Source organism: Rhinoraja longicauda, chromosome 16, assembly GCF_053455715.1.
Source record: "Rhinoraja longicauda isolate Sanriku21f chromosome 16, sRhiLon1.1, whole genome shotgun sequence".
Taxonomy (NCBI): Eukaryota; Metazoa; Chordata; class Chondrichthyes; order Rajiformes; family Arhynchobatidae; genus Rhinoraja; species Rhinoraja longicauda.
In genome coordinates this window covers 23718220-23737231 of record NC_135968.1, presented here as the reverse complement: position 1 = coordinate 23737231, position 19012 = coordinate 23718220, and the positions used below count along the sequence as shown (strand labels likewise).

Genomic DNA, 19012 nt, shown 5'->3' with positions numbered 1-19012 from the left:
ATTTTATTTTGGTTGTGTATGTGTGGGGGGTGGTGGTGTGGGTGGGGGGTGGCGGGGGAAACTTTTCTCTTCCTCACGGCGCGGGGTGCGGCTCGGCTGCGGGGCCTAACATCGCCCGGTGCGGCTCGGCCGCTGGACTTTACATCGCCCGGTGCGGCTTGGCCGCTGGACTTAACAGTGCCCGGTGCGGCTCGGCTGCGGGACTTTACATCGCCCGGTGCGGATCGGCCGCGGGACTTTACATCGCTGGTGCAGCTTGGCCGCTGGACTTAACAGTGCCCGGTGCAGCTCGGCCGCGGGACTTAACAGTGCCCGTTGCGGTTCGGCTGCGGGACTTTACATCGTTGGTGCGGCTCGACCACGGGACTTTTCATCGCTGGTGCGGCTCGGCTGCGGGACTTAACATCGCCCGGTGCGGCTCGGCCGCGGGACTTAACATCGCCCGGTGCGGCTCGGCCACGTGACTTAGCTGCGCAAGGCTTGGTCGCGGGGCCTTTCATCGCCCGGCTCGGCCACGAGACGTTTCAGCGCCCGGTGCGATTCGGCCGCGGGGACTTCCATCCCCTTGCGGGGACTGTGCGGGTCGGTCGGGGACGAGCTGTCTGTCCGTGGGCGTGGGGAAGAGAGTGGAAGTTTTGTTGCCTCCATCACAGTGAGGGGGTGTTTGGAGTCACTGTGATGGACGTTTGTGTTGGGGCTATGTGTCTTGTGTTCTTTTTTTCTATGACTGCTATGTAGTTTCGTTCGGTACTTCGGTACCGAATGACAAATAAAGCTCTGTTATACTGTTATATCTAATTGTGCAAAATCTCATTAGTCATCGGATGGAAATGTCAGATCTTAATTGATCCCTGTTACTTTCAAAATAATTCAACGTTGCTCAAGTATTCATCATGAATTCAATCTTAAATAAGTTCATTGGCATTCATGAAACCAAAAGATTATAGCCAGCAGAAATAATGAATGTGAATTGTTAGGAAACACATCTCCGGTTTTTTTTTTTGGAAGAGCGAGTTTTTTTGCCAGATATGAAGAATTATTTTGCCAAACCAGGCAGAATTCAAGCAATGCAGTCAAAAGTTTTAATTATTTTATAAGAAATTATTTAGACCAATTACGTGACTAATTACTATGACAATGATCTCTTAATTTATAATTGAGTGCACCCGGCTTACTAAGCTTCGCAAAATGCTGGAGCTCCCTTTGTCCGAAGGCTAACGGGCAACTGTAGCTACAACTAAACAGCCACATTGCTATTAACCTTCAAGTCTTATTCTAGCACAGCAGAAATACCTTGAATCTCACCATGATTGAGAACAAGGCAATGAAATGTGCTTCTTTCCAGGGTATACCATTTATTCAGTTATGCAATTATTCAGTTCACTTAATGTGTGGTCAGAGAAGAAAAGTTAACATTCACGTTAATCATGTTGCGTCAAAACGAATTTAAAGAATTCAATAAAAGGGGAAGTACAAAGGTCCCCGAGTCAGGTTCCAATAAATTAATTAGGGCAAAGATAGACACAAAGCTGTAGCAACTCAGCGGGACAGGCCGAGAGAAGGAATGGGTGACGTTTCGGGTCGAGACTCTTCTTCAGGCAGCTGTTCAAGTTAAAATAGTGGCATGGGATTTGAAATAAATTGGATTTGGCCCTACACCTATCATGTACCTTGCATTCACTCCTACCCATTCTCTCCCCCTCCTCCTCTCCCCCCCCCCCCCATGCATCTATTTCACCTCACTTCCTTTCCTGTTGACATTTTGCAGCTCCGATGAAAGAATATCAACAAAGTTTTAACGCACTGGTATTTCTACCAGTTTTTGACGTATTCAGATTTCCAGCATCGATAGCTTTGTTTCTGGACTGTAATACAACATTTGACCTAAATTACGAATTTTAAAACATTTCAGTCACACTAAACATTCCTTGAAAAGTCAAATGCAGAATTCAGTTCAGCAAAATTTTAACTGTTTATAAAAATGTACTTAAAAGGCAAGTTTTTTGGGAAGTACCTGGTTGATACACAAGCAGTTCATCAAGAATTACTAAAATTTTAAATGCTGAAGTAACACACCCAGTAAGCCAGAAATGTAAAGTTAAATGAAACGAGACAGAAAATTTATGTTAAACAAAAAGCTGGGGAATATGCGAATATTGCTGAATAAACTGAAATGGTTCATCAATGCCCATTAGGACAGAAAAAAGCATTCTTTATGCCTAACTGATATGAGCTGGATCGTCTTTGTGCCACATTCCAAGACTAAACAGGGAAAGAAAAGTCAGGAAAAAATGATTTGCTCTGCTAGGATAAAGTTAGGAACATTTTGTACCATATCATTAATTAAACTCTGCCGCGTTGGAGGGGCCTGAAGTCCCAGCAATGTAGCTAGTCGTCGGTGCTTTTCAACAATAATACCGTCCATGTCCAATAACCGGGCAATGTCTGTTCTTTCAGGGGTAATCGGAATTGATAAAGTAGCCAAAAGTACTCTGGTAGACATCCTGAAAACATAGAAAATAAAACCAATAAACTAAAACAGTATAGCTTTAATGTTGCAATATAAAATGGGTATTTTGTGTAACCTAGAAATTACATGACTTTAAACAAAATTACAAATTTGATATATTGGGGAACTGGATGGCAAACCACTGGAACAATCCAGCAGAAATTGCTCTATAAACACATCCTACTACTCATCCAAATAGCAATAGCATTTACTGCATCTAACAAGATTGTGCTTGTGTATTTAAAAGAGCTAGTTATCGCTCTTGAAGAGCAAATTGATAAAAAATAATTATGGTGTTGCGAGCAAGTGCTTTCAAATTTGAAACCTGTCCAATTATCACGACAGAACTTTCTAACTTGCATTCCTTTTACTTGCTGCAACTTTTTAAAATGTGGCTTAATACAAAAGAAATATAAAAATTAAAGTTAAATAATAGACCACCTTAGTAATTCAAAAGAAAAGGTCCTACCAAGGAGCTCTAGAGATTGACAACTCTCACAAGAAAATTCCAGGTGTGAGCTTACATCTTGTCACTGCGTGATGTAGGATATCAGCCCACCTATAGCACCTTAACATATCCTTTTATCGTTGCAGTATTCCATAGGATTTGCATGTTTTCTCTCCAAATGATTGCAAACTAAAGACAGCATCTCTGCATTCATCAATATTTATAAATATTTTTGCACCTCTGCATCTCCTCTGGGGAAAGATTCTTTCTCATCTCTCTGGACAAATGGTATAATCGGTGAAGAGTAGATGCATGAAATAGCGCATTCCCAGACTTCCAGAATACCGTGGAAACTTTATTATAATAATTCGCCATCAACTGGGGTTTGGGAGGCTTCTTAGACAAGGAGAATAATCCATGAATGTCTTCAACCGCTTTGAAAGCTTCCTGTAAAATAAACATACTTTAATAAATCCTGAATTTTAATTCACACATCATTGAATATTAAGGTATTAATATATCCCACAGCTATTTTGGCAACAATTTGTTGGTTGCCCAGTTGAACCATGCTCTTAATTCAAGTTCAGGGATGATTCAGTTGAATCCAAATCTTTCACCAGCATACAAATGAGGGCAGGAAGTGAGGGGGGAAATTCTTCAGGACAAAAGCAGCAACTATGTGCTTAGGTGCTTTAGGGCAAGGCTAGAAGACCTACAATACTTGGAGAATCTTTACTAAGAGGGTGCAGACAATCATTGGTAGAAGTAAAGATGGTAGTGGTAATGGGCGAGGTGAAAACTGATAGACAGGATCACTCTAAAGGTGGCTTAGCGTGTCAAGAAAAATCACTGGATTGTCAGGGTGGCTGACATTCAAAAACTTTGTGGGTTAACTGGCTTGGTAAATGTAAAAATTGTCCCAAGTGGGTGTAGGATCGTGTTAATGTGCGGGGATTGCTGGTTGGCGTGGATCCGGTGGGCCGAATGGCCTGTTTCCGCGCTGTATCTCTAAACTAAACCAAACCTAAACTAAGTCGACTTGCCATGATCTCCTGAACTTCCCCAGATACAGGGAAGGTGCCAGGGTATTGGCATGTGGAATATATGCCACTTTTTCCAAGAAAGAGCAGAAAGACATTGCCAGCAACTGCAGGCGTGTCAGTTTAATCTTGCGAGTAACACTTTCAAACTAAAAATGGGAAACTTAATTGACTCAAATCTTTCTCAGTGCCTATTAATGAGAGGCAGCATGAAATTACAAAAAACAAATCAAATCTTCTTCAAAACCTTCTTTTGAAGACGAATGGTTGTCAAAAGGTGAATATTGTCAAAATGGATTTTAAATGTGAGACAAAGTACCACCTGAAAATCTAGTCAGCAAAATTGAGATTGATGCACTAGTGGGGCAGTGCAAGGCTGGGCAACAAACTAGCTTAAAGACAGAAAGCCAAATGAAATATTCAGTAGACGAGAACAATAGATAATGATGGTCTTCGAGGGTCAGCACTAGTATCACTGACTATTTTAATAAAGAATTTGCATTTTGAAATAGAGGTTGTTTTCAAAATACACCAACGAAGGTGATACCAGTCATCTGCAACAGGATGCAAGATTAACCTAGCAGAACAAATACATGACGAGAGGAATTTAGAGAAATGCTATGCAAGACATTTTCACAGAAGGGATAGGAACAGGCCAAATAGACATTTGAAATGTGGAGACTGCAGGATGAAAGAAAAACAATGACGAGGGCTCACATACATTGATCGTTGTAGATTCATCAAGAATGAGTCTTTGCCACATCACATGGCCATAAGTAGAATCAGCATGTACAAAAACACAGAGGTTATGCTGAATCATAAAGATATGGTTAGGGCCATAATCTAAGTACTGTGTCCAGTTCACGTCACCACTATTTGGGAAGGATATATCCTTAGGACATTGATTTACCAGAATTTACCTGATACAACAGATTTGAACAGGATTCGATTTTTAAAAAACAGATGTTGTTCTCCTTGTTAATGCAGCTAATGAGAGATTTGTCTACAAGATCATTCTGTGTTTCGTGAACAAAGTGGGGAATATTCACATTAAGTTTTATATTAAGAGATTTTACCATAGTTAAACGTGTTGTGTATCAAATGTTACGGCATAACGTTGCTAATTTTAAAAGCAGCATTGCTAAGTTTACAACTATATTGTTACTTTGAAAACAATATATTCATTATGAATAATTTTTGTCTTACCTGCCAAAGCTCCATACTAATTGCACTATCTAGTTGTACAAGTCGCGTCTCCAGATGCATGGATTGGCTTTCAGGATTATTGAGATTGATTGCTGTGCTTTGGTTATGATGACGCTGGATCTGTCCCAAGTGCATACGCAAGTTGTCACATAACTTGCGGAATTCCGCCTTACGAGTATACTGCAGGCAGAACTTGAACGCTAGAAGAGGTGAAATATTATCTGATTATAATTGAAACATACTAATTAAATGTTGACCATATGTCCAAACAAAGGCAAAAACTGGCTACCTGAAGTTTGTTTTTGCACATTGGATTATGACACAAATCAAGAATCCAGGGTGTCAAGACAAACAACAGAAAGACAATGAACTGGTGGGAACAAGGTTGAAAAATTGTTAATCACCGGTCTCACTTCAGATTTTAACAAGTTGACCAACACGTATTGGTAACATTTCTTTTTAGTCCTTTTAGAGCAGGTATGGGAGTAAAAAATGATTCCTAATTCACAAACTCCACCAAAAAAACAGGAATAATAAAATTCTGGATTAGATGGAAGCCATTGAAGTTTCATTTAGATAGTGAAATAGTTAAAAATAAAATTCAAGGTCAGAAATAATTTTAGCAAAGTTTTGATTTTGTTGGCCTGTTTCACTTGGTGTCTGTGTAGGAAAGAATTGTAGATGCTGGTTAAATCGAAGGTAGACACAAAATGCTGGAGTAACTCAGCGAGACAGACAATATCTCTGGAGAGAAGGAATGGGTGAGCTTTCAGGTCTGAAGGGTCTCGGCCCGAAACGTCACCCATTCCTTTTCTCCAGAGATGCTGTACATCCCGCTGAGTTAATCCAGCATTTTGTGTCTACCTTCACTTGGGATCTAATACTTTAAAGAATAATTGAATACAAATGTTATGGCCTCAGGTTTACATGCAAAATCCAATATTCTGAGTGCAATGGCAAGGTTAAATAAATATAAACTTAAGCCCTTCAGCCCACTGAGTCTGCACTGCCATTCGATCATAGCTGATCTATTTTCCCCCTCCCAATTCCATTCTCCTGCCTTCTCTCTAACACCTTTAACTACTAATCAAGAACCTATAAATCTCCACTTTAATAATATCTCCACAGCCATATGCGACAATTAATTCCATTGATTCACCACCCAATTAATTCAGAAGTGATTAATACAAATAGACTAGCATTTATATTAGGGGTTTTCATTCACTTTACAGTGTTACTGAGAATTGAATGAAACTCCTTTGTAATGCTGAGAACATTTGTAATACTGAGATTGAGGAGCAACCTACAGGCGCATATAAATCCCTCACAATGAAAACATGAGCAAATCTTTTTTGTGGGATTATCTGAAAGATAAGTGCATATATGTTGGCCTGAATAAATCTTAGCTAGTCCTTTATCTTTTGCTTACTTTGAAAATAGTGACATGAGCTTTCATATCCATTGGCCTATTTAGACAGGTCAAGTTTGTCTTATGCTCAAGTATGGTGAGGTACAGGTATAATAAAAATCTTGCAAGCAGCAGCATCATTGGCACATAGACTCACATCTACATGCTGGGCCCAGGACAGTCAACAGAGATGTTAACACCCATGAACCTGAAACTGCCAACTCCCTCGATCACCAACCAACCAATGAACATTTTATTCAAATGATGGCACCTCCAAAAGTGTAACACCTAAATCAGAACTGAGCTTGCATCAAATCCAAGATTTTGTGATCTGTGGGGCAAAAACTAGAAATCTGCATTCAATAGTATTTAGATACTTTAAGCACAATGGGAGCTGGATGGGGTAGATAGAAATAGAAATTTAACCAGTAGTTGAAGGATATGAGAAGACAGGCAAATTGAAAAAGACTTTTTAAGAGACCAATTTAATTCATTGTAGAGCAATGGAACATATTGCTTGGGTCAACAGTTCAGGTAGACACCAAATTAATTTTTGGGACCATTACTCAAATGCTAACCTAGCACTAGCACAGCTGCACTCGGCCATCAGTAAGCAGCAGGATGCCCACCCCAACGGTGCCTTCATTGTTGCAGGGGACTTCAATCAGGTCGACCTACGAGCCTCGCTCCACAAATTCCATCAGCACGTGCAGTGCCCTACCAGGGGCTCAAACACACTGGACAAGGTGTACACCAATGTAAAGGACGCATACAGAGCTCTCCCCTGCCCACCCCTAGGACAATCCGATCACCTCTCACTGTTTCTACTGCCCGCATACAAACCCCTCATCCGCAAGACCAAACCCACAATAAAGACGGTCAAAATATGGCCCGAGGATGCCACCCTACAACTCCAGGACTGCTTTGATCGCACCGACTGGGACCTGTTTGCACAACAGGCCATCTACGGTTCAGAGGTAGACTTGGAGGAATACGCATCTACTGTGCTCTCCTACATCAACTGCTGTGTGGAGAATGTCACAGTGGGCAAGGAGATAAAGATGTTCCCAAACCGGAAACCCTGGATGAACAAGGAGGTACAGAACCTGCTGAGGGCACGCAACAATGCCTTTAAATCTGGTGACACTTCAGCATAGTGTTGCCAGGTCAAACCTGAACAAAGGTATTAAAAGGGCCAAAGACACCCACAGGCAACGGGTGGAAGACCACTTCAACACCACGGACACCAGAAGCATGTGGCAGGGTGTCAGGGACATCACTGGCTACAAGAGCAGCCCTGCCTGCCCCCACAGCGATATGGCACTGACCAACGAGCTTAACACCTTTGCCCGCTTTGAAACTGGCAAAACCACCTTGAGTGAAAGAACCCCAGCCGAGGCGGTGGGACAGGTCTTGCAACTGAACACACAGGAGGTACAACGCGCTCTGCAAAGGGTCAACCCACGCAAGGCTGCAGGACCGGATGGAGTTCAAGGAAGGGTACTGAAGGACTGTGCTGAACAGCTGGCTGAGGTATTCACCAGGATCTTTAACCTGTCATTATCTCTAGCTACGGTCCCCAAGTGCCTGAAGTCGGCTATCATAGTTCCGGTGCCGAAAAAAGCAAAGATCTCCAACCTGAACGACTACCGCCCGGTTTCCCCAACGCCGATAGTCATGAAGTGCTTTGAGAGGCTAGTCCTCTCACACATCAAATCCAGCATCCCTGACTCACTGGACCCACATCAACTTGCTTACAGGGCAAATAGATCCACAGAGGACGCCATCTCTCTGGCTCTTCACACTGTCCTGACTCACCTAGAGAGACAGGGCACGTACGTGAGGATGCTATTCATAGACTATAGCTCCGCCTTCAACACGGTCATCCCCACCAAGCTCATCACCAAACTCCACCAGCTAGGCCTCAGCTCGTCATTATGTGACTGGATCCTGGACTTCCTGCTGGAACGACCGCAGGCAGTGAGAATGGGCCCGCACCTGTCCTCCACTATCACCCTGAGTACCGGCACACCACAGGGCTGTGTTCTGAGCCCCATGCTCTACTCCCTCTTCACACACGACTGTGTTCCTGCATTCGACACCAACACCATTGTCAAATTTGCAGACGACACAACGGTGATCGGGCTTATCACCAACGGGGATGAAACAAACTATAGAGCGGAGGTGCAGAACCTGGCGGACTGGTGCTCGGATAACAACCTGTCCCTAAATACCACCAAGACCAAGGAGCTGATCATCAACTTCCGTAGGTCACATAACGGGGAATATGCCCCGATCTCTATCAACGGGGACAGTGTGGAGAGAGTGTCCAGCTTCAAGTTTCTGGGCACTCACATTTCGGAGGACCTAACATGGTCCAATAACACTGCTGCGCTGGTCAAGAAGGCACAACAAAGACTGTTCTACTTAAGAACACTGAAAAAGTCTGGTCTACCCCAACAGCTGCTGACGACCTTCTACCGCTGCACCATAGAGAGCATCCTAACGCATGGCATCCCTGTGTGGTACCTCAGCTGCACGGAGGCAGAAAGGAAAGCTCTACAGCGGGTAGTCCATAGAGCTCAGAGGGCCATCGGAACACCGCTACCAGACTTGGAGGGCATCTACAACACACGATGCCTCAGAAAAGCCACCAGCATCCACAAAGACTCTTCACACCCCTGCAACAGTCTGTTCGAACTCCTTCCATTGGGCAGACGATACAAGGCCTTCTACGCCCGCACCTCCAGACTCAGGAACAGCTTCATCCCCAGGGCCATAGCTGCTATGAACTGGTCCTGCTGAGCCGGATGGCCATAACGCATAGATCAACTTGCACTTTACCCTGTCTAAAAACTGTTACAATTGTTTCGTTTCGTTGGGTTGCTGTTAATTACTTAAATTATTGCATCGTATGGGAGGCGCATTCCCAATCTCGTTGTACCCCTGGGTACAATGACAATAAAGATATATTGTATTGTATTGTATTGTATTGTATTGTATTGTATTGTAGTGAATGAATACAGGGATTGAACAGATTCTGTTCACTGCGCACAATTTTGAAATGGAAAGGTGTATAAAATATATTCAAAAAGCAATCTCTACCTTGTTGAGCAATGTCATGATAAAGACGCTCCACTTTAGAATTGTTACGCAACAAATCCAAACACTGTCTGTAGGATTCCCAAAGAAATTTGACCCATGGTGTAAGCAAAAGGCGATCTGTACGATCTTGGGTATCTTCACCGCTAACTGCACTCAACAGCACACTGAAAAATAAATATTCCATGTAAATACCTTAAATGTATTTCAAGGGTATTTTTTAAGCAATCCAAAAATCCAAAAGTTACTACTGAAGCTAACTCCATTTGATGGCACAAAAAGTTGATACTATTTGATACAGAAAGAAAACACATGGATTAAAGCATGCAAAACAAAAACACTGGCGTAAGAAATTATTATACAGTTTATCCAAGTAACTCCAAGCCATTTTTAAAAAGCGATTAAAAAAAACTAATGCTAGGTTTACAAAGAGCCGTAAAAAAGTGCATAGCAGTTAAATGCAATAATAATACCAAACAAAATCTAATCATTTTGTGAATACGTGATTATAGTTTGCTTTCCACAACTGTGGTGTTAATGCAGAAATTCCACCTCGAAATTTGGCTTTCCAATTGTGAGATGTTTGCTTAGCAATCACAAAAATAAGATAGCTATAGTTATCTCGCCTTTTGTACCAATTTATATTATTCTACTCAAGCCATGCTGGTGCACGCTTTGATTGAAATACCTTACTTCACCTTTCAATTTTCACCTAAATATTTTACTTTGATTAAATGGATTATCTTCTAAACATTTCAATAAGTTAACTTCACCATTATTAAAATATTGGTGATATTTAAAAATATTAAAAAAACAAAAATTCTGTCATCATGACGTCTCCTGTGGTAACATTTCTCCAATACAACCTTTACTCGTTTACACAATGCTCACTCATGCAGCTGAGATGGCTGTAAAAATGTGAAATTCTGAAACATTTTTGTATTGCTTCCAACTGGACAAGATCAAAGACCCCAGACAATTTAACTACACGAGACTGCAGATGCTAGAATTTAGCAAAATAATTACTGGAAGAACTTCATAAGTCAACCAGCATCTGTGATGGCAAAGGTGTGATCGACATTTCAGGTCAAGACCCTGCACCTGGAACGAAAGTGTAGAGGTAAGATACGCCATTTTATACATGATAGGAAGTTTTGACACGGAGGCCCGTAAGTCACAGACAAGGTGAAGTGGGAAAAGAATAGTCAGACAACACCAGATGTGAAATTAACAGGTGTTAGAAACCAGACAAGTGGAGGGATGCTGAGTTGATGGAGCTGGGCAGTGGCTTGTTTGAACACGTTCTATTTACAAAGGAAAAAGCTTTTTTGGCTTTAAGCAATTAGAATTTGAAAAGTAAACTGCACAAGTGAATAACATACACAATTCAACAGGCCATTTGGAAGAAGCTTGGGAATTTTAATTTATCCTGGCTAACAGCTATCTTCCAATATTCCACACAATTTTCTTTGCATTAGCTTCGACAGAAATTAAATTTAAAATGTTCAAATTCGTTGGTCAATAACGAATGGCAGGTGTAAAATTCAGAATTTGCCAAAGCTTAAACTGAAATAACAACAGAAAATGCTAGAAGGCAAGTTTGGCAGCATCTGTGCAATTAATTAGTTTAGGTCAAATAGCCATCAACAGAAACGGGAAGGTGAAATTATTTTAAGTTGCGAGGAGTGTGGGGAAGACAAATGAAACAAGGCTGGCTCTCTGAATTTAAAGAGCTTGCAACCAAAAGGACTAAGTAAATTTAAACAAAGGTAGCAGATTATCATATAATGTAGGTGTATTCATTATTTAAAGATTTACTTTGAGTAACACCACAACATTTCACACATGGCAAATTATCACAAATGTCAATTATTTTACATTATACATAAGATGGGTCTAAAGCTTAAATTTTGCTCACCTTTCTGGAGTTTGAATATTGTCCAAGTCCTCAATATCAAGTACCATCTGTTGAGATTCCCCTTTAGCAGCTTCAGTTTTTTCTTCAGCCAATTTCAGATAAGTCCGAACCACATCTTCTAAGGATTTGATGTTCACCTGTAAAAATCAAATAAAAGAGAAACATAATTGGATATTCTAACTGAAAAGAGAAAAACTGCATTGCAACAGAAGTGGCTAATCAGAATATATATCCATGATAGGATTACTTCACTACAACTACACAATCATATCATATCATATCATATATATACAGCCGGAAACAGGCCTTTTCGGCCCTCCAAGTCCGTGCCGCCCAGTGATCCCCGTACATTAACACTATCCTACACCCACTAGGGACAATTTTTTTTTTTACATTTACCCAGCCAATTAACCTACATACCTGTACGTCTTTGGAGTGTGGGAGGAAACCGAAGATCTCGGAGTAAACCCACGCAGGTCACGGGGAGAACGTACAAACTCCTTACAGTGCAGTACCCGTAGTCAGGATCGAACCTGAGTCTCCGGCGCTGCATTCGCTGTAAAGCAGCAACTCTACCGCTGCGCTACCGTGCTTTGAATGAGGCAAGTCAACATTAAAAAAAAATTCTCCCCCCAAACATCTTCCACTGCATCCTATGGCATCCTAAGATTTGGGAACACTAATTTCAGCAAGCTTTTTTCCATGTCACAAACCATCTTGACTTGAAAACATTGCCAATCCAACACTGTTAAATTCCTGGAGCTCTCTAAATGTCACTGCAGCACATAAACTATCAACATCGATAATCGTCAGCTACCCAACAGGTATACAGGATAATTTTTTTTAAAGCTGCCTTTATCATTGACTTCCAATCTCATGAGAAAAATTAGAGAAATAAGTTAAAGCATATTGGCAAATTACCAACACCAGGTTTTTAGCATGAGGAGTATCAATCCTTGTAGAAACAAGGAACTGTAGATGCTGGTTTACAAAGAGATACAAAGAGCTCAAGTAACTCTTCGGATCGGAGTTACTTCCAGTTCTGAGACCTGAGATGAGGAAAGACTTTTTCACCCAGAGTTGTGAATAGGTGGAATTCTCTGCCTTAGAAGGCAATGGAGGCCGATTCACTGGATGCATTCAAGAGAGTTTGATAGAGCACTTAGGGCTAGTGTAATCAAGGGATATGTGGAGAAGGCAGGAACGGGGTACTGATTGTTGATGATCAGCCATGATCACATTGAATGGTGGTGCTGGCTCGAAGGGCCAAATGGCTTCCTCCTGCACCTATTTTCTACGTATCTATGTATCATGCAGCATCCCTGGAGTGACTTTTCGGGTCAGATCATTCTTGATGTTTTGGTCCAGGACCTGAAACTGCACCTATCCATGTTCACCAGGGATCCTGCCTGGTCTGCAGATTTACTCCAGTGCTTTGTGTCTCTTTTTTTGTACATCAATCCTTTCCTTTCTGAGTATAAACATCTAGATATAAACCATGAACATCCATATTGATTGCAAGTTTGCCTTATTAAAAGGGACTAGCTGACAGGAGTGCATGTACTTTGTATTCACAAGCAGCACCACTTTATTCTAAAGATAGGTTGGTATAAAGAACAAGGAAAAATGAAGTGGTAATGGAAAAATGCAATGAATAGAACATTATAAACTTTAATCAAAATTAAACATGCTTAGAAGTATGATTCCAAATAGCAAGTGATTATGAAATACTTGGCTGAAATTCATCTGTTGACGCCGAAAATATCAAATGAAAATTTGATGATGGCTGAATTAACAATTCTTCAATTGATATTTTAAGTTTAATATTCATGCATACATTCAGGAAATGTAACATACCTGCTGGCAAATATTCTTGTACTGATATAATCCTTCTTTTGCCAGATGGCTCTTCCGAAGATCCACACACAGCTCCAAGTATTTGAGCATAATAGGCTCGTGTATTTTCTGCCATGTTCGATGCTTTTTGCTCTTAATGACATCATACAACACATCAAGAGCAGGCTGTTTCTTGCCAACCTCCAAAAACTCTGCAATTTAGAGTAAAATTATTAAACACTCCCATATTACAAACTTAAAAGTAGTCATTTATTAATAAAATCTTCCCTTCCAGATTTACTCAAAACACAATCATACATAGACACAAAATGCTGGAGTTACTCAGTGGGACAGGCAGCATCTCTGGAGAGAAGGAATGGGTGACGTTTCGGGTCGAGATTCTTCTTCAGACTCCAGCATTTTGTGTCTACCTTTGATTTAAACCAGCATCTGCAGTTCTTTCCTAAACAATCATACATGTCAGGATTCACCAATTTAATTTATATTAACGTGACTTTTAAAATTGGGATTTTCCACAAGCATATCATAATCACATATGGTGTAATCAACATCCTTCCCCAAATTAACTTGCACTCTGCCATCAACCAGGATGCAATAACCTATAATCTTAATGCAGTGCAATGCCTAAATGCAGTGTTAATGAGACGTGTTTTGCATTGGCCTACAGCTACCCACTTGGATTTGACAAAAAGGCCCATAATGTCCATTCTAGGTTCCCCAAGAATGATCACTCAAATATGAATAATAATTGAATAATTATTTCCATTATCTAATCCCACTTCCTTGAACAACTGCCCTCCAATTTTAAAACATTTATCTAAAGAGCAAAGTGTTGCAGAATTTGGAAAATCTGATATAAAGGGAAAATACTTTTCCCCCCTTTTATATATAGTGAAAAGTCTAAATTTGCCTCAGATGATAATTGTGAAAGGTTCAGAATTGGAGGGAGCATTAGAGTTTAGAGCATGGGTCAAGGACAATAACGTGCATTTTCCCAATATTTAGCAGAGTAGCTCACAAGGAAACGTCAACATTTAAAAAAAAACTATTGTAATTTTATCTACATTGCAATTTCAAACTACCAACTGCCTTTGTTTAGGCCTACTATTGTCCATTATCCTTATAATACAATTGATTTTGTCACTCATTGCTACCCAATGAACTCTTGGGTCGCTTACTCCGAAATGTTGCTTCCCCATCTTTGCTCTTTCAAGTTCAAAAGAGAAGAGAGATCTATGTGTGTAGGAAAGAATTGCAAATGCTGGAGTAACTCAGTGAGTCAGGCAACATCTAAGGAGAGAAGGGTCTGAAGAAGGTCTCGAACCAAAAGTCACCCATTCCTTCTCTCCAGGGATGCTTGCTACCTGTCCTGCTGGGTTACTTCAGCATTTTGTGTCTATCTAGAGATCGATATGTAGTTGGGACACAAAACCAGTTAACCATCCAACACAGCATCTGACTGAATCATGTTGGACCTCACACTATCCTACAGCATTTCATTGTATCATCTGATATCATAACCATATAACATATAATATCCTGTTTAGCTTATGACACTATCCCCATCAATAACAGCCACCTTCAATATTTACCCACTGTAAAGAACAAAGAAATCACAAGTCTATACTTTTCATTGAGTTGCCTCTGCCACCATTCCTCCCTTCCAGTAACCTCCTCTAACCCAACATAGTTCTAAACCTACAAATTTTGTGATCCCATTCCCCACTTTTCCTACTCCATTCCACATGACATGGTAAATTGTTCCCTCTCCTCAGGCAATGTGCCAGTTTCAAACTCATTTTGCCAAGAACATGTCTGATTCATCAGCCCTGACTGCAATCCTTCTTGATCCTTCAGAATCAAGAATCAGAATTAATCTTTCTTCAGAACGATTCTGCAAAATCACACGTTGTTCTCCTGTCACAGCAGTGAATTCGCTCAAAAGTCACAAATTATATACTCTTTGGCTATTGATTCTTCTTGACCTCAACCACTCATTTCGCCTCACCACTGGCCACATTTACTCCTCCCAGAGGAGTTGGCCCTATTTTCTCCCCTCAAACATTCCGCTCTCAATATCCAAAGATTTTTTTTTTAAATTGCAGGAGGAACTGAATGCAAAAGTATGATGGTGACGCCAAGACATCGCTGGTCTTCTGCACAAAACTAATCTTAAACAATTTAAATGCATTGGAAGTTGTTCCGATCGTGTTTACTGGACTAAGAATAGTTGTTTATGGAGAAAATTCTGGACTGGGCAAGCCAGAAGCAATTTACTTTAGAAGAATGAGGCTATTTGAGTGAAACACGAACCCTATCAATACTCTTTCAAAAAATGAATTAAACCTAAATTAGTCACAACAGTTTTGTCAATCAAATCGCAGACGATTACCACATATATTCTATGCCCCACAAAACCCAAACTTAAAATCTATTTAAATCAGACTTGAAAATACAAATAAACTAAACAAGCATAATGATGAGTGTATAATCATTTACATTATTCCAGAAAGGTAGTTTTCTAGTTACTTAATAGTGCAGCTAAAATTTGAACCACATCCTTCATTCTAGATTCTTACCATTGGTGGAAATTAAAAATCCATTTAGATGGTTGATAGGTGAAGTTATGTAATTTGCCCTTCATCAGTTTAAGCTAACATTTTGACATTTTATCCTCTTAGAAATCAACACCCTTGGGACACAGAGCTCTAAACCAAATGTAGCATAGAACAGAACGGTATAGCAAAGCATAGGAACAGGTGGTTCAGCTCATACCTGTGCCTAACATGCGTACTTGAACCAATTTTTTTCTGCAGGTGTCTGACCAAGGTCCCGTACAATAGATCATAACATCCTGTCCTGCTATTTAATGTCAACCACCATCACCATCCAGCACAAAAGTCAAATCTTCTATTCACTGCCAAATACTCTTCAGAATAAAACCAGGAAATTGGTTCAAATCAGGCAACATACAGCAGTAAGTGAATTAACATGCTTCTCTCAGATGTTGCCTGAGCTGCTGCATATTACCGACTTAAAAAAACTTGATTTTCAACATTTTGTGACAGTATTTCGTGGGGGAGAGGGGTGACAATGTAATGGTCTTTATACAGTATATTAATTTCCTCCTACCTATTTCTCACCCCTCAATCTCATTTCTTTCTAAAAGCATACAGTTCAGTGAACCACTTCCTGTGGTAGCAAATTCCACATTCTGACAATTCCACAAATCTCTATTTAAATATTACAATCTTGTATTCATTGCAAAGTTACTACAAATCCTGTTTAGCCAATCATTATTACAGAATGTCATTACCTTCCTTCCTTTGCCAATGTTAGTGAAATCCCTTAAAATCTTAAAGTTTTGTCAACATAAAATATCTTTCAGAAATTCATGCAGATTTTCTCGGGACACTAAATGACAATGCTCAATAATCTCATTAATGATGGATTCCAGTTATTGCACCAGAACTGACGATTATTTACAGATCTATAAATATTTCAGGTAATGTCCTCTGCAGCTTACTATCTTATTTTAGATTGCCACACAAATCTTTCTCCTTTTTTTGTTTCAAACCTTCTCTAATTAATTTTAACATCCTTATGAACAATGTAGGAACATGCCCTTTGATGTTTGTGTTGAACATGATACCGTTAAACTAATCCCATTCCCCTGCACGTGATCACTATCCCTCCATTTTCATGTGCCTATCTAAAAGATTCTTAAACACCATTTTCCTATCTGCTTCCACCACCACCTCTGGCAGTACCACCCATGATTAAAAAAATTGCACAGCATATTTTTAAACTTTCTCGCTTTGACCTTAGAGCAATGCCCTCTTGTGATATTTCCACCCTGGGGGAAAAGGTTATGTCTATCCTATGTTTGCTTCTCAATTTTATAAACTTTTTTCACACCTCCCCTCAGCCTCTGACACTCTTAGAGAAAATAATCCAAGTTCATCCAACCTCTCATTATAGCAAATACCATCTAATCCAGGTATTTGGTGTAAACCTCTTCTGCACCCAGACCAAACCCTCCACATCCTTCACATAATGTAGCAATGAGAATTACTGCAATACTCTAAATGTAGCCTAACCAAAGTTCTATAAAGCTGCAACATGACTTCATGACTTTTACTCAATGCCCCAAAAATGAAGGCAAGCATACCATATGCCTTTTTTTAAAGTTCCATCTACTTGTTTGCTACTTTCCAGGAGCTATGGACTTGGACCCCATTGTACACAGAAGAATATAGCACAGAAATGGGCCTTTGGCCCATAATGTTTGTGCCAAACATGATGTCAGGTTAAACTCATCACATCTGCCTGTACATGATCCATATCCCACCATTCCCTGCATTTCCACAGGCCTATCTAAAAGCCTCTTAAAAAACACTATCGTATCTGCCTCCATCATCACCCCTGGCAAAGTGTTTCAGGCCCACTATCCTAAAAAAATTGCCCTGCACATCTTCATTCAACTTTCCCCCTCTTATCTTACAGCTACACCCTCTTGTCAAATCAAGTTTATTTGTCACATACACGATGTGCAGTGAAATGAAAGTGGCAATGCCTGCGGATTGTGCAATTTTTTTTTTACAATTACAGCATATACATTAAAATTAATACAGAAAAGAAAAGAAAATTTAGTCCCTGGAGTTATAATAGTCCTGATGTCCTGTGGGAAGAAACTCCGTCTCATCCTCTCCGTTTTCACAACATGACAGTGGAGGCGTTTGCCTGACCGTAGCAGCTGGAACAGTCCGTTGCACCTTAGGAAAAAGGTTCTGACTGTCTACTCTATCTATGCCTCTCATAATTGTGCAAAAAATGTTGTTAGGGTCCTGCCATTTGCTTTCCCTTTAAATGTGGCCTTCCAAAGTGTAACAGCACTTTCCCAGCTTAAACTCCATCTATCATCTCTTCACCCAAATCTACAAATAATCTACATCCTGCTTTAACAGTCTTCATTACCATCCGCAAGTCTTATTTTGTGAACTCTTTAAAACTTGCAATTCAATGCTCACAATAAGTGAAAATTATAAATACATGAAAATGCAAAAATGAAAAGAATGATCACAGGTAGGTTTATTAAAATTTGCCAGAACTTCCCTTCCAGTCCTTTGAATTAGCCAATTCCTACAGAATGATCTGGTGATTTGCCTTAAATACCCTTCTGACAACCACCACCACCCAATTTACCCTTCACATCCCAAATTGAAAGGCAGCCTCCAATTATCCCGAGATTGAAAACATTAACATAAATAGAGACGGATTAATCAGGGGGAAAAAGGACCAGTATGATTTTAACAAGCAAGACGAAGTACACGCGTGATCTGAGCACCAGCCATAGTAGATAGCATGAAAAATGCCGGGTCATTCCAATCATGTGTGCATCCCGTAAACGCACAAATACAGAGAAAAACCAAGATACGAAATGTTTCTAATGGACAGAAAAATACTTATTTATAGCTTATTTATCCATTAATTTATATCCGAATAAAAAAAAGACGATGCTTAA

General features: G+C 40.3%; 1 protein-coding gene across 1 annotated transcript in view; it reads right to left on the bottom strand.

Moving 5' to 3' along the window:
- The window catches only part of eif3s10 (eukaryotic translation initiation factor 3, subunit 10 (theta)), a 38611-nt gene that overhangs the window by 19172 nt on the left and 427 nt on the right, over window positions 1-19012 (bottom strand). Inside the window, exons 2-7 of the mRNA XM_078413429.1 lie at window positions 13489-13679; window positions 11632-11768; window positions 9717-9880; window positions 5204-5403; window positions 3196-3404; window positions 2333-2504 (exon numbers count right to left, since the gene is read on the bottom strand). Of these exons, the coding sequence (XP_078269555.1) occupies window positions 2333-2504; window positions 3196-3404; window positions 5204-5403; window positions 9717-9880; window positions 11632-11768; window positions 13489-13679 (1073 nt within the window). The remainder of the gene's footprint in view (window positions 1-2332; window positions 2505-3195; window positions 3405-5203; window positions 5404-9716; window positions 9881-11631; window positions 11769-13488; window positions 13680-19012) is intronic.